Raw genomic sequence first — 15,680 nt, forward strand, 5'->3', positions numbered from 1 at the left:
TTATTATTATTTTTATGATCATTACTGTGATGATGATTATTATTGTTATCATTATTATTACTATGATTATTATTATTATTTTAGTAACCGGGATTATAACTACAACTATTTCTTTTGATTTCAGCCCCTATCACCTGTATTCCTCTGACTGTCCCGCCGCGTGGACTCCGCCTCCAGTCTTTCGGCTGCTCGTATCACAACTTGTTTCTTCTCTACATTCATTTTCCGCTGCTCTGCGTGATCCGCGCCGGTCGGTTCACGCGTTGAGCGGGCTTCCCGCGGATGGCGGAAGTGACGCCATCGAGGCGCGCCGCCCCGCGTCGGTTCCTGCGTGAAGCGGCCGCGGGCTGCGGGAGGATGGCGGTGTTTCACGACGAAGTGGAGATCGAAGACTTCGAGTACGACGAGGACACGGAGACCTATTACTTCCCGTGTCCGTGCGGGGACAGGTTCGCCATCACCAAGGTGCGTGACGGGGCGCGGCCGCAGCCACGGGGCTGCTCCCACGGGTGCTCACACTTTTTAACTTACAAAATGACCAATAATAATCATAATAATAATACATAGGATTTGTATAGCGCTTGTCATGGCACTCAAAGACGCTTCACAAAACAGAAGACACCGAACATACACGCAACTATTGGGAAGAAGTCCATGACTACGGAGTGTGGCGAGGAGCTCCGTGGGGGAGGCAGAGCTCCGTGGGAGGAGGCAGAGCTCCGTGGGGGGAGGCAGAGCTCCGTGGGAGGAGGCAGAGCTCCGTGGGGGGAGGCAGAGCTCCGTGGGAGGAGGCAGAGCTCCGTGGGGAGGCAGAGCTCCGTGGGGGGAGGCAGAGCTCCGTGGGGGAGGCAGAGCTCCGTGGGGGGAGGCAGAGCTCCGTGGGGAGGCAGAGCTCCGTGGGGGAGGCAGAGCTCCGTGGGGGGAGGCAGAGCTCCGTGGGGGAGGCAGAGCTCCGTGGGAGGAGGCAGAGCTCCGTGGGAGGAGGCAGAGCTCCGTGGGGGGAGGCAGTCCAGGGACACGCTGGAGGAGCTGCTTCGGTGTGCAGCCCAGTGTCCTACCGGGCTGTGAGGAGGCAGGAGCTGGAGCTGGATGTTGGAGATGGATGTTGGAGCTGGTTGCTGGTGGAGGTGGAGATGGTGGAGCAGGAGGAGCGAGCAGGTTTCGGCCGATGGAAATGGCGTCTCTCTTGGTGCCGTCGGGATCCGGACCAAGTCAACATGATCTGCCCGCAACAGAAACGCAAAGCATTCTTGAGACGCACAATGTAGGTTGCTTACCTGCTGAGCCAATATTGGCCAGCACATTCTTTGTCGTGCCCACGGCCACAGGTAGGGGGTGGAAGATGGTGCAGACAGCGGCTGCTGACGGCCGGCCTGCAGCACACACACACACACACACGAGCCGCCAAACACACACACTGGCCGCCAAGTGTGTTGTGATAAAAGTGACTGCTGTCCGGAGAACTGGGCTGTGAGTTCCTTCACTTTTCTCTTCCTCGGCTCTCTTCGTCAGGACATCCATGTCGTATTTTCCGCTAACGGTCCGAAAATGCCGCTCCACGTTCCCTCCTTTGGTATTGAGAAGGTCGACCGACGGAGGAGGCCAACGCACCTTGAAAAAGTCAACGTGAAAAGAAAGTCCTCATGTTCCCTGTGAGTTAGTGTCTTCTTCCTCGGCCCAGCTCTCCCTCTCATGTCCAACCCTTTATTACAAGCAAACACCGAGGGCTAAAAGTTGGAGGTCATTTATTGCTGCACGTGGCGCCGTCGCACGTGCGGTGACCTCAGGTGACCTCAGTGTCAGGAGGTCAGAGGTCATCTGACCGGCTGGCCTGAGCGTCAATCACCTGACGGGACGGACGTCTGTTCTTTTGAACGTCCTGCGATCATCCAGTACCGCCTTTGCAATGAGGCATTGAGCGTCCCGGTCCAACCCTCCCTGGAGCCATCGAAGCTCCCGCCGTCGACGGGGTTCCTCTGTCCTCTGGTCCAGCCGGCCCGGTGTTTGGTCCCGGTCGGCGTGGGCTCGCATCGCGGGGATGATTCTGTCGATCTTCGGTAGGAGCTCCTCGGTAGGAGCCGCTGTCCACAAATGTGTCCGTGACGTCGGTCGGTAGGCGTCGTACAAACCGAGCGCTATTGACCCGGGTGTCCTTCACGCGCTGGAAGGCAGAAGCTCTGCTCAACATCACCAGTCCCGGCTGAAGTTCCTCGGCGATTAAAAAGGAGAAACATCGCGTCTCCTCAGCAGCTCTGCAGACGCTGCCGATCCTTTGGTCCGACAAATATCTAGCGATGCTTCGTTTGTCGTATTCTTCGACGTGTTTGTCGGCGTCCTCGCTGATCAAGCGAGATCCAAAATGACCATAAAAGCCTAAGTTGGCGCTCAGTATTCCATCGCCGTGATCGCTTTCCCGGCCATCGGGATTCGCCGGTATCTTAAATCGCAGAAGGTTCCGCACATCGAAACAAAGGTCCGACGAGGGAACCAAGGTCATCGATAGGATCGTCAAACCCAAGAAGATGAACTCAATCAATACAAGGGCCAAACCAAAGACCAACAACATGCACACATCCTGGAGATGTGCACCATGGGAGCAGGCAGTCACTCATCATTCATTGTGTGTGTGTGTGTGTGTGTGTGTGTGTGTGACAGAACGCCAAGCTGTCACTTTCCCCTTTGTGCCTCTGGCTTGTTTTGCAAGTTAACGTTGAGATGTTTGTGACGTGTGGCAGGAGGAGCTGGAGAGCGGCGAGGAGGTGGCGACGTGTCCGAGCTGCTCTCTGATCGTGAAGGTCGTCTATGACAAGGTGAGTCGACCCAAAGCCGTGACGTAAAGTCACATTTGATGTTCCTTTTCCAGAAGCCGTCTCACTGCGGCGGCGTCACCCATGAACCGTAAACCCGGGTCCTCGTCCTTTTCCCGATGTTCTCCTTGAGCGTTCTGCAAAGTTCCCCGGGTCGTCTTCTGAACCAGCTCAGCCCGCGAAGCGTCTCCAGCCTAGAACTTCTGTTGGATGAAGCTAACGGGCCGGCGGGGGGGCGACGCTCTGAACGCGACTCAGGTTTCCCGTCTTTCAGGACGCCTTCATGGAAGGAGAAATCATCGAAGCGCCGTCTTCGTCGGAGACCAAAGTCCAGATCCAGACGTGACGACGCCTCCGACCTCCTCGGCAGGGCGTTGGTTGCCTGACGCGCCGTTGGACATGAAGGGTCGACCCACCAGGTTCACACTGAAGGACACGTCGAGCCTCAGGAGGCCTCCAAGACACTTTTAAAGTTTCACACAACTCAAACGTTTTTACATATGTAGATATGATTCAAGTAAAGATATATTAACTTCACTGATTGTGTTGCCAGATTCTTTCCTTTGAGAAAGCCGGGAGACCTAATAACTACCTTCAGTGTGTGTGTGTGTGTGTGTGTGTGTGTGTGTGTGTGTGTGTGTGTGTGTGTGTGTGTGTGTGTGTGTGTGTGTGTGTGTGTCAGAATCTGTCAACATGCATTCAGTGCACTTTTATGGAGTCTAACTGGAGTCACACTTGGATGATGCAGTTTGTTTCAGAGTCCAGTCGTCTCAGTTGATGCTAAATTTGTCTGTTTAGCCAAAAAAGCAGAATCAGACTTTATTGGAATTGAAAGATTTATTCAAAGGGAGTGAAATCCACGGTGGAGAAAATGGAACCGCGCTTCGAAAAACGCCCCCCGTTGGGTCGTCACAGAGACAAGAAGCCGGCTCAGTGCAGACACGCCAGCAGAAGGTCCGCTAACAAACACCCAGGAAACACCGGCGAGCCGCCCGGAGCCAGAGACCAGAACCCGGTGGAGTGCAGGGCAGACAGCAGGGCAGACAGCAGGGCAGACAGCAGGGCAGACAGCAGGGCAGACAGCAGGGCAGACAGCAGGGCAGACAGCAGGGCAGACAGCAGGGCAGACAGCAGGGCAGACAGCAGGGCAGACAGCAGGGCAGACAGCAGGGAATCCCACGGATCAGCAAGAACGAGATGGTGGACGACAAGCAGAAAAACCAAATGGGTCAAAAGCGCTGCGATTCTCTCCCGGTCCAACGGCTGCGTACTGTTATGGTGTTACCCATCGGAGGAGACCTGCTGTGTCGGGTTCGGATTAGAAACATCCACCCTGCAGTCTTGGACACACAGAGGTCGTCTTCTCCCAGATGAAGTCTGAAGATTCGGGGCCCATGTTGTCCACAAGGTGGAAGCCCTGGACCAGGACACCGTCAACTTCTCTATGGAATTCTGCCTTGGCAAAGAACCGGTTTTGTTCTTCGAGGTCTCTCAGCTGCGCGGATTCCGGCCGGATTCAGGCCAGATTCAGGCCGGATTCAGGCCGGCTCTGACGTTCTGCTTTGCTTCTCTTGTCGTTAAAGTTTTTCCATGACCTGCTCGGAGCGTCCAGAGCTTCTCGGCCAACTCGTCCGAGAAGAAAAGGAGAAGAAAGGCAGCTCGTGAAAGGTTGTCTGGCTGGACTTTGCATCAAGTCCCGGGACTCAAGTTCACCGGGACTTGATGCAAAGTCCAGACTGGCTCTGGACCACATGACATCCAGGGCACGACCACCAGCTACCTGGCGGCGCAGGAGGTCCGACGGTCGTCTTTGGAAGCCAACGTTGGGGCCGCAGCCAGCCGACCGCTCGCGTTCATCCCCGACGGCTTCACTGCCTTCATTGGAAGAAGCAGCAAGGAGCAAAGCGAGACCGTCGCCGAGCGCCGTCGGGTTTGTGAAAGACGCCCAAAGACCTGCCGCCCACAGCCAAGCCAGGCAGACTCTCCTGCCGGCAGCCAAGCCAGGGGAAAATGCCCGACGGTTCTAAGGCTGCGGGGACGAGGGGCGGACAACATGGCCGACGGCGCCGGAAGCAGCGGGTCAAGGATTCTGGCCGGACGGCGAGGTCACGGGATGAAGTTTATTGGTGGAAAACTCCCCGCAGTCCACCGGGCTGAAGAAGCCTCTCAGATGAGAGCTGAACGCCTCCGAGGAAAGAGCAAGTCCAGCTGCCACGAGCAGAAAATGTTGATAATTATACTTGAATACGTAAAAGAACCACTGGTCGGTGGTTGGGATGTGGACGCCGACCGGTCATGAAGCCCTGATGGAGGGACGGCCGAGCGGCGCCTCATGAGTCGGCGCGCAATCACCGACACGGAGATCACGACAAAGAAAGGCGGCGCCGTGAACTGAGATGATTCGATCGCACAGGCGGGTCGTGAACAGGAATATTCCAGAAAGCTCCTTGACGACAGCTGGTAGCGGCGCCGTAAGGACGGTGAGCAATCACGCCAGCCGGCCGACCGGCCAATCACAGAGGTCCATGTTCAGGGACGAAGATCTGGAACGGTGCCGGGGTCAGAGGGCAGCTGTGGGAGGCCTTCCTTTTCATCGGACCGACTCCACGCTCTGGACCGAGCGACGCTCCGGAAGAACGACCGGCGTCCACTTCACCCGCGGCAAAAAAAACAAGAGGCACGAAGCTTGTCGAGCTTCATCCAAAACGTCTCCGTCCAAAGCGTCTTCTGGGTTCTTCTGGGTGAATGTCTGAGGAGCGGGACTGAGAGAAGGAACCAAACTTCGACTCGCCGTGGGAGACGGGAGGCTGAGCGTCTGCAGGCGGGACAATCTGGAGGTGGACCTCGTTCGGAACGGAGGAGACCGTGGACGTCGGGGATGTCGGGCCCCCCTACGCGGCCCCCGAGCGCCGGGCCGAAGGGGAGCACGGCCGCTGCGGAGACCTGCAGGTTTCTCAGATCCATCGTCTCTCGGGACCCAAAGCGGAGCGACGCGAGCCGTTCGGTCGCAGAGGCCAAACTGAGACGTACCTCCCAGACGTACCTCCCGCGCCGGCCCGGAGGTTCGACCCGCCTCGGGAGCGGACGATCCACTTCTGCGAGATCCGCGGCCTCGCCGCTCCTCACGGGAAGGAGGGCTTTGCAACGGACGTGCAGGACCAAGGAGACGACCGTTCTGCCCAAGGGCCTCCATTCAGGAACGCTGGAAGAAGAAGAAGTCTGGCAGCCCCAAGAGCATTCTGACTACATTCTCCCTTCACACTGATCACTGTGTGCCAGCTCCACCACACACACACACACACACACACACACACACACACACACACACACACACGTTGAAGTGATGAAATGCTCCTCCGGTTCCAAAGAGCTCAACCCGCCACCCGCTGTCTGCGGCCACAAGTCACACCGGGCTGCGGCCGCGGCGCCGTCTGGCGCAGACAGAACCCGAACAGAACCCGAACAGAACCCGAACAGAACCCGAACACCACGCAGAGCGCAAAACTACTCTGCCTGTTTCAATTCCGTTTACCTCCGTGCTCGGTGGAGTCCCGGTGGAGCCCCGGTGGAGCCCCGGTGGAGCCCCGGTCCCCGCCGCACGAAGCCCGCTCAGTCCTCCGAAGTGTCTCCCGTGCTCGTGTCGGTGGCAGGAAGGCCCCACGCAGCCGTGTGTGATTCCGTGGGGCAGCGGACGGCCGCGGCGTGGCCGCCGGGACGTCAGTGCGCATGCGCGTCCACTACCGGACCATGTCGGGTCGCCATGGTGACCGCAGCGCGATGCGCGTTGCGCTCGGTTTAATGTACCGGCACGTTTGACGCGAGCGGCCCGCACACGGAGAGGCGGCGCCGCCCCGCCGGGACGTAACGGACAATAAATTGAGCGCACACTTGTGGTCGGACCACAGGTGGCCCGCAGTGACGTCATCACATGTTTTTATTTGTTTGGGTTTTGAATTTGCTTCTTAAAATACACAATGTGGGAGAAAGAGAGAGAAATAAAGGTTTTTGTATTAACACCCGCAAATATTTACAATTACTTTCACTCCTGTGTGGCACTCAGCTGTCCTCATTATATTTAAGAATAAGAATAAGAATAAGAATAAGAATAAGAATAAGAATAAGAATAAGAATAAGGACAACTTTGTTTATCCCAAAAAGAAAGAAATTGTTGTGCTTCACAAATGGAGCTCCTGGCCGTCATTTACATTTTTGTCAGTCACTCCAGTCCTTTACAAAGGAGGTCACCTTGAATGAGAGAAACTCAGTTCAGATCACAACAACCCTTGACGGCTTCACGGACACTGTTTAAAATGAATGAAATGAGTCATTTAAACCCCCTTGTGGATCGCAATGGGTCTCCTTTCCAACAATCCCGTATATATTTGAGAAATATGATACTGTATGATCCTGTAGGGTCAGCGGATGGCGTGAACACATACTTAGGAGTCACAAAGACACTCAACTGTTGCTCAGGAATTTTCAGGTTATCAGAGATGCCGTGTCACGACATCGTAATGTCTCTAATCATTATCTTTTTAATTTCCAATTTTCTAGCCCGTAAAATATCATCCAAAACAATTTGACGAGCAATGAGCAGATTGTTATTGAAATAAAGATGAGGTAATACCGATAAGGAAGAGTCCAGAAATAAAGGGGAAAGAGGACAATGTTGCATGGCTGCAGGCCCGTTTTCACACCAATCACAACTTCCTGCAGGCAAACAGCTGATGTCTATATAATTAATAGCTCGCTTGATTTAAACCTTCATATTTTGTCTGGCTGTCGTAGCCCCGAGTCCCCGCTCAGTATCTTCAAGTGATTCCAACTAATGGATTGTGACAGACTTTCATATCATCTCTCCCTGATGTGACCCAAAGAAATACACTCTGTGGAAAAGTGTTTTCCTACCATTCTCAGCGCATCAACGAACGCCGCGGCGTCATAAAGACGGGGAGCGTTTACCAACCGAGAATGTGGATTTGATCGGGCCGAGATGTCGGACAAACACGGCTACGATTTGTCCCCGGAGGCCAGCGGAGAGCGCGAGCCGTTCCCAAGGAGGTCACGATGACTCTTCCTCCTCGCCCTTTAGCGTCCGAAAGTCCGGCGAAAGACCGAGCCGCGGGCAGACGGTCACGATGTGTTCACACTTGGTGACGATGATGTTGATAATGATAGCCGTGACAAGGCCTCAGCTGGCCAATAAACTCCCGCTCTTGACGATGATGTGGAAGAGGAAGAAGCCCGGAGCGTGCTCCCGTCCGTCCTCGCACCGCCGCGGCCAATATTGTGAGAATCACTCAGAGTTTGGCGGCGGCCGTCTCTAGAATGAGGTCTGCCGCGGCGCAGAGTTTGGGGCTGCTCATTAAAGGGGAGCACGTTCCTTCTCCGCAGGCAGTATCTGCCGCACAGCAAAGGCCCAGCGTGTCTTCACACCGTGTCACACGCCCATGAGATCGGAGCCCGACGTGAGCTGACGAGCGTCCTCGCCGTCGAGCGCCGCGCAGGAGACGCGTTGATTGCAGAAACACCAAATACCATGTGGTGCCATTTGTTCTCGTGTGACTGTTTCAGCTTGTTGAGTCTTTGCTGTTCATTCGAAGCCACATCTATCCCGGACATCCCCAGTGTTTTTACTGTGATTTGACTTTGAATGTGAGCGGCCGACCGCTCATGTTTGATTGTCAGAAGTTGAGAAAATAATGCAGGAAAAGCAGAAAAGGCTCTTTCTTACTGGACATCCACACAGCAGCCTTTGCGAGTGAACCACTCTGTTTGAAAAGACTGAGTCTTCCGTCTCCTAGTCTGAAGAAAATCCATTTGCGCCGGCGTCGGTCTTCCCTTACTTATTATCTCCTGCTTCGACTGAAAGTCCAGTTTAGAAAATTCTTTCAGTTTAGCTATATAATCCTCCATTTTGGAAATACAGCCAAGCAAGAGGTAAAAATGACTGGATGGCTGCACTTGACATGCTCACTGTTAACAGTAGCTTGCTATTGCAAATTCTAATATTCTTTAGTTGAGGAGTAAAAAGGCTCCCTATTGTGAGCAGCACGGGGCGCCACAGGGGACGGTCCTGTCTCCCTTCCTGTTCACGCTCCACACCTCAGACTTCAGGTTCTCCTCGCAGTCCTGCCACCTGCAGAAATTCTCAGATGACTCTGCCATCGTGGGCTGCATCAGCGGAGGCCAGGAGGAGGAGTACAGGAGCGTGGTGGACAGGTTTGTGGAGTGGTGTGGACTGAACCACCTGCGGCTCAATGTGTCCAAGACAAAGGAGCTGGGGGTGGATTTCAGGAAACAAAGGACCCACCTGAATCCGGTCACCATCAGGGGTACAGAAGTGGACATTGTGGACACCTACAAACACCTGGGTGTCCACTTGGACAATAAACTGGACTGGACCTTTAACACCAACGCCATCATCAAGAAGGGTCAGAGCCGTCTGTTCTTCCTCAGGAGGCTCAGATCTTTCAAGGTCTGCAGGACCATGCTGCAGATGTTTTACCACTCGCTGGTGTCCGGCGTCATCTTCTACGCTGTTGTGTGCTGGGCAGCAGGATCAAGACAGCTGACACCAACAGACTGGACAAGCTCATCAGGAGAGCCGGATCTGTCCTGGGAGTAGAGCTGGAGTCTGTGGTGCAGGTGTCAGAGAAGCTCCTCAGCATCATGGACAACGTCCATCACCTCCTGCATGGACACTGACATCCCGTCAGAGCTCTTTCAGTCGTAGACTGATACCACCAAGGAGCTCCACTGAACACCAGGAGGTCTTTCCTACCTGAGGCTATCAGACTTTTTAATTCCTCTTCCTTCAGCCGAAGGGAATCTTCAAATCTTTGTAGTTAAGACCTTAAAACAGTTAAGACACTTAATATTTCATTGTATTTCTTATTCTTCCTCCTTCCTACTATTATCTATTACTGTTATGTTTTTACTTGAAACTCTGGCACAACAATTTCCTTCGGGATAAATAAAGTTGTTCTCATCTCATCTCATTCAATCTATTTTGTCATTTGACATTTCTTTCTTTCCATGATGCCCCGACTGACCGCACGTCACTGATAGGAATGAATCCAAGATTTCAGATGAGACCGTCGCTCTGCTGGAAATTCAATACATAACAAATATACTCTCATTCACAAGAGATAGTATCGTGTTCTTTTCTTCACGACGGTCTTGAGTTAAACAAAGCAATGTGAGCAGCTGCTGCGCATCAGAACCCGCTGTGTGACAGGATGTCACGATGGAGGGGGGGGGGTCTATGTGTGTGTGTGTGTGTGTGTGTGTGTGTGTGTGTGTTTCTCTCTCTCTCTCTCTCTCTCTCTCTCTCTCTCTGTGTGTGTGTGAGACGCCCCCTCCACCGGGGTGTGTATTAAAGCTCTCCCCGTGGCCCCGCGTGGTCCTGACCGTCAGGAAGGCGTCAGGCGTCCATGTCTTGTCGAGGCTGTTGGACTCCGTGCGCGGACGGGAGCGCCGAGCGAGCATGTTCTTCGACGTCCCCGGGTCCAACCTGAGCGGGAGCCTGGGCTCCGGGCGGCGGGAGTGGACCGACGACGCGCCGCCGGAGCGGCTTTCGCGCGGCGGCCACCGCGTGGTGTCGGCGGTCCTGGGCTCCATCATGGTGTTCGGCTGCATCAACAACCTGCTGGTGCTGGTCCTCTTCTGCCGCTTCAAGACCCTGCGGACGCCCGTCAACCTGCTGCTGCTCAACATCAGCGTCAGCGACATGCTGGTGTGCGTGTGCGGGACCACGCTGAGCTTCGCCTCCAGCCTGCAGCGCCGCTGGCTCTTCGGACGCACCGGCTGCATGTGGTACGGCTTCGTCAACTCCTGCTTCGGTGAGTCGGCGGACCCGGTCCCGGAGGCGGGGCTCGGCCGGACCGAACGATTCAAGCCAAGAGCTTCTTAGAAGGTGGACGCTCCAGGAGCGGCCTCGACTTAGACCAGGCCGAGGGCGGTTATCGGAAAGTTTGACGTTTCGGCGACATAACCGTCCCGGAGCGGATCGGGACGTTTCTCCTTCGGCTAGACCAGAACTCGGAACCGGGACGGCCACAGCCAGAGAGAAACCGCCGAGAAAAAAATCGACATCATAGGCGGATCCGCGGCCTCCGAGCAGGCGGACGGCTCTCCGTGTGCCGCCGCACCCATTAGTCGGTTCCATCGCAGCGCAGGTGAAGCACCTTCACCTTGTTCACCTGAAGAAGGTGAAGGTGTAACCCCAGGGCGTAACCCCAACCCTTCATGAAGAGCGCGTTGAGAAGCAGGATCCGGACCGAGGCGCCGATCGCCAGGGTGAACGAATGGCTCTGAACGCACAACACGCTAAAAAACGAGAACTCTAAAAAGTGTTACGGTGCCAAACAGGCTGAATAGGAAGAAGAGAATGGGACTCATCCGATGATATGGCAGCAGGAATGAGAGCAGGCGGGGAAGGGGGACGCCTCGGGGACGGCAAACTCATCCCATAACGTGGCGTCGCCTAATCCTGGCGTCACATGCAAGTATTCACGCGCGAGGAACCCTCACATCTGTAATGATGCCCCTTCAGTCGGCGGCACGAGCGTAAACGCTTTCTGCTGTAATTCTTGCTCGTCCGCGGCCGCAGACCGACGGCTGCTCGCGGCGCCTCTCGTCCGGCGCTCGGAAAGGACGCTGGTGTCGCCGCACCGTCTGATCCACCTGTGGCTTTTTTGCAATGATTGTGTCAATTTGGCTCGTCGGCGAGTATCGAGGACTGAAGTAGGCAAAATAATGCCGGATAAATGAAACGATAGGTTTGAAAATGATCTAAGGATCGACGTTAACAGCGTCGGAAATGGTGTGTTTAAAAATGAGGCAATAACGCCTATGTTTTTAAAGCGCTTGCCCTCCCCAGGTGTTCACTTTACTCTGAAAACCTTGAAAGATGGTATTTAGCATCAATTAGCTCGCTCCCTCATCAGGACGCTATGTCTACGGGCACGTTTTCCGCGTAGCAGCTCTTCTTGTCAAGGTGGCAAGGTTTCGTGGCGCAGATCCGACATGTTACCGTGACAGCTTTCCCTCTCCGTTCTCAGGTATTGTATCGCTGGTGTCTCTGGCACTCCTGTCCTATGAGCGCTATCGAACACTGCTCGTGTATAACAAGAAGTTGGCGGGTTACAGGAAGCCTCTGCTGGCGGTCGTGGGAGCCTGGGTGTACTCCTTGTTCTGGACCACACCTCCCCTGATGGGCTGGAGCAGCTACGGGCCGGAGGGCGCGGGGACCAGCTGCTCGGTGGCCTGGACCGAACGCACGGCGCGCTCGCACTCCTACGTGGTGTGTCTGTTCGTCTTCTGCCTGGGCGTCCCGGTGCTGGCCATGGTGTACTGCTACGCGCGGCTCCTGCATGCCGTCAGACAGGTGAGCCGCCCGCCGCCGTCTGCCAGTGAGAAAGAACGACGGCCGCCGACGCTCTGCTTTTGGTCCCAGAAATACGAGGTTTCAATCTTAAACAACATGTCTCGGAAGAATTCGGCGGTTCATCCCAGATAGCGCTCGCTGTCAGCGGGGGTCGGGGGTCGGGGGTCGGGGTCCCCCAGGACCACAAGCCTCGCTCTCGGTCCAGCCGAAGGCTATTCAGGGTCTCCGGTAAACCTCCGGCATGGGTTTGGATTGTCGGGGGAAACGGGAGAAGCGGGTGAAACCCATGCAGACGGAGAGGAACCAAGAAAGGCCTCCGGGTCCCGTCGGAGCCGGAGAACTCTGCGCCGTCTCGCCGCCTCTCCAACTCACGCTCAAAGAAATGGAATCAGAAACGGAGTGAACTGAGTGATGAATTGGGAGTTCTGTGTGAGACGTCAAACCGCGCCTCCTTTCCGTCCCAGGTGGGTCGCATCCGGCAAACCGCGGCGCGGCGCCGGGATTTCCACATTCTGTTCATGGTGGTGACCACGGTCACCTGCTACCTGCTCTGCTGGCTGCCCTACGGCGTCGTCGCCATGATGGCGACCTTCGGCCGGCCGGGGCTCGTCAGCCCCGTCGCCAGCGTGGTGCCGTCGCTCCTCGCCAAGAGCAGCACCGTCATCAACCCCGTCATCTACTTCCTGATGAACCGACAGGTGAGACGTGCAGAGATCAGTTCCACAACTGATAAACACCTGCAACACAGATATGCAAATACAACCATTAAATAAGTAAAACTCATCAATATGAAAGATACCGCGGTAGAAAGTTGAACGGGACCGTCAAAAGAAACACGCTAAATTGGAAGCTACTTCAACACTCTTACAATTATTTAAACGAACCTTCATGAAACATAAAGACAAAAGGAAACATAAAACTGGTAAACTCGTTTAAAAGATCCAATGAAAACGTCAGTCAGGAATGGAAACGATTCAATCCCTTCATCGCTTCTGATCAGTGTTTTGTCGGGGGAAACGGGATCGGCACTTAGCAAATTGAAAATCAATGTCGGTCAAATAGGACGAAATCTTATCCTCAGGAATCAAATGAGCTCATGAAAATCCAACATCCATTCTGAAATGAATAATGACCTCATGAGCTTTGAGTTTGAGAAGCATCTGTTGACCTCGACATTCTGTCAAAGAATGATTCGTTGAAATGCAAAGTCGGCTCATTTGGTTCATGAGTAGAAGTTACCTCATGAGTAGAAGTTACCTCATGAGTAGAAGCTACCTCATGAGTAGCAGCTACCTCAGCAGACAGCAAGCCTCCCTGAGGGCCGGCGCTGCCGTCCTCACCAAACCAAAGCTCCATCTAGCAGGCAGACCCTGCAGCCGTTGGTCGGTATCGGTGCCACACGGTGTATATTTGTATCTCCGCCTCATCAAGGCTGCTGTCGACGAGAGCGAGGCACCTCAGCCCAGAGTGTTTTCCAGAGTATTGCACGTCTCACTGACCGCACGGCTTTTATTCGTTATTGATTGTATTGTTTTTGTTTCCCACAGAAGGGCGGCGATACAATTTCATTGTGTTTTCAAAGCGCCATCACAATAAAAGACGACCGTATTCTCCAAAGAAAAAAAGCGTGCGCTTTTTCGGTCACCCGGTATTTTCCCTCCCTGCCCTCAGTTTTCCCGCTGCTTCCTGATTCTGCTCTGCTGCCGCCGCTCGCCGATGGATGGCGGCCTGTCCTCGGCGCCGTCCAGGACCACCGTGGTCCAGCTGAACCGCCGCGTGATCTCCGGCGGCCCCGTCGCTCCCTGCATGACCGTCCCGGCCGGGGACAAGGAGCCGACCAGCGGCGCCCTGTCGCTGCCCGACGTCTCCTCCTGAAGTTGGGTGAGTTCCCGCTGGAAGGGAGGCGTGCACGTCTGGCTCCACATCCACCCCATGATGGCGCCGCCATCTGAGGCTCGGAGGCTCCGTCAGCCCGGAGCCTTGAAACAGACCTGACTTTTCATTCAATATCACGCCGCTCGTGGATTCCACAGGAACGGCGATTTCCCCGGGGGATGAATAGAGTACCTGACCACACTACCTACCTACCTACCTACCCAACTACCTACCTACCAAGCCAACTACACACCTAGCTACCCATGTACCCACCTTGGCATAAAAAACAAAATGTGTGAACCCGCAACGAAAAGGTGACACGAGTTACATTTTCATGCAGTTCGATCCAGTTTTGATGGTGAGTGTGTTTGCTAGTTTATTCATTTAGGAATTCAAGCTTGAAAAAAGGTTGGTTTTATTTCGCTTCCTGTGACGAGATCCGTGTGTTTCACACAGAAAGGAGCAAATAAAGGGAATGATACGGCAGTGTTTGACTTGATTTAGTTTTTGAATTGGTTATTATAGTAACCGTCCTCTTTTTACAAGTTCCCTTGAAGAAAATGCACTGATGGATTGTAAAGCGGTGATTATCCATGGAAGCAGACGTGCATCATGCAGGCGACGTCCCGGAAGCCGTGAAAGTCCCTCCCTGAAGAAGCCATAGTGCGGCGCCTAGCCGCTGATGCGGTGACATGATTCTCTGATAGTCTTAAAGATGATGTTGTAAGAATAAATGTCTATTTTTTTCACAGACTAGATGGCTGAGTGGAATAGTTTTTTTTGAAGTTTCTGTGCTCAGAATTAAGACACAAATGTACCTCCAATGTACCTTAATGCCGATCCACCAAATGGAAAGTGGTCGGGGTTTTACCGGCAACTGGCTGTCGTTGACCGTGATGTGGAGAATCATCATTGTTCCCAATTAAGTTTTGAATTCATCTTCACGGGTTGTGACAACATTTTACATGCGTCATTAGTGACAGTCTGTCCCGTCCGTCCTCATGATCGCCATCTGATGTTTGATTTATGTGCTACATTAAACACACTTGATGCCAAAACACTTTGTGATTTTGTTCAAACGTGTGCGTCGGCGTTCAGTCGACCGAAGGCGACACGTTCTTGTGTTGATCCCGCGTGATTTGCTATCACGGTTTTATCAAAGCTTTTGGAATCAGTCTTCACGCACCGACAGATTTCGTGGCCCGAATGCATATTTTTGAGATCGGTAAAAGGTCGAGTGAAAATAGGTGAGTTCTTCAATTTCATACGATGTTTCTTCCATTTTTTTAGCCTCTCTAATTAACAGAACAATTGAATCTTTTATAAAAGTAATTTCACATGAGCCCTATTTACTCCTTTATTGAATCATTGATAGATGTACCGCGTCCTGCTCCTTATCAATCATTGAAATGCCAGCCAAGGCGTCTCCAAATACCCGTTTCCCGGCGCCCGACTCGAAGCCCAAGCCGACCTCCGACGGCAGCTCCACCAGGTGCTTTCAGTTTCAGCTGACCTTCCAGACGTCGTTCTGTCGTCCATTCAGCCCAGCTGGCGTCGGGTTGGATATCCTGAATATGCGTAGCGATCACAAGCCATCACTCTTTGGA

General features: G+C 53.9%; 2 protein-coding genes across 2 annotated transcripts; both read left to right on the forward strand.

Annotated features, from left to right (window-relative positions):
* The first annotated feature begins 278 nt into the window (after window positions 1-278).
* On the forward strand, window positions 279-3,344 carry dph3 (diphthamide biosynthesis 3). The gene is made up of 3 exons (XM_086148697.1): window positions 279-465; window positions 2,736-2,810; window positions 3,082-3,344. The coding sequence occupies exons 1-3, from the start codon at window positions 283-285 to the stop codon at window positions 3,151-3,153; spliced, it is 330 nt and encodes a 109-aa protein (XP_086004823.1). The 5' UTR covers window positions 279-282; the 3' UTR covers window positions 3,154-3,344.
* Window positions 3,345-10,236: 6,892 nt separating this feature from the next.
* LOC147233680 (pinopsin-like) lies at window positions 10,237-14,158 on the forward strand. The gene is made up of 4 exons (XM_086148707.1): window positions 10,237-10,651; window positions 11,873-12,198; window positions 12,663-12,896; window positions 13,870-14,158. The coding sequence occupies exons 1-4, from the start codon at window positions 10,297-10,299 to the stop codon at window positions 14,071-14,073; spliced, it is 1,119 nt and encodes a 372-aa protein (XP_086004833.1). The 5' UTR covers window positions 10,237-10,296; the 3' UTR covers window positions 14,074-14,158.
* Window positions 14,159-15,680: the final 1,522 nt, after the last annotated feature.

The sequence above is a fragment of the Fistularia commersonii genome, chromosome 6 (assembly GCF_037954325.1).
Source record: "Fistularia commersonii isolate RoL2024-O1a breed Wild chromosome 6, RoL_Fcom_v1.0, whole genome shotgun sequence".
Classification (NCBI taxonomy): domain Eukaryota; kingdom Metazoa; phylum Chordata; class Actinopteri; order Syngnathiformes; family Fistulariidae; genus Fistularia; species Fistularia commersonii.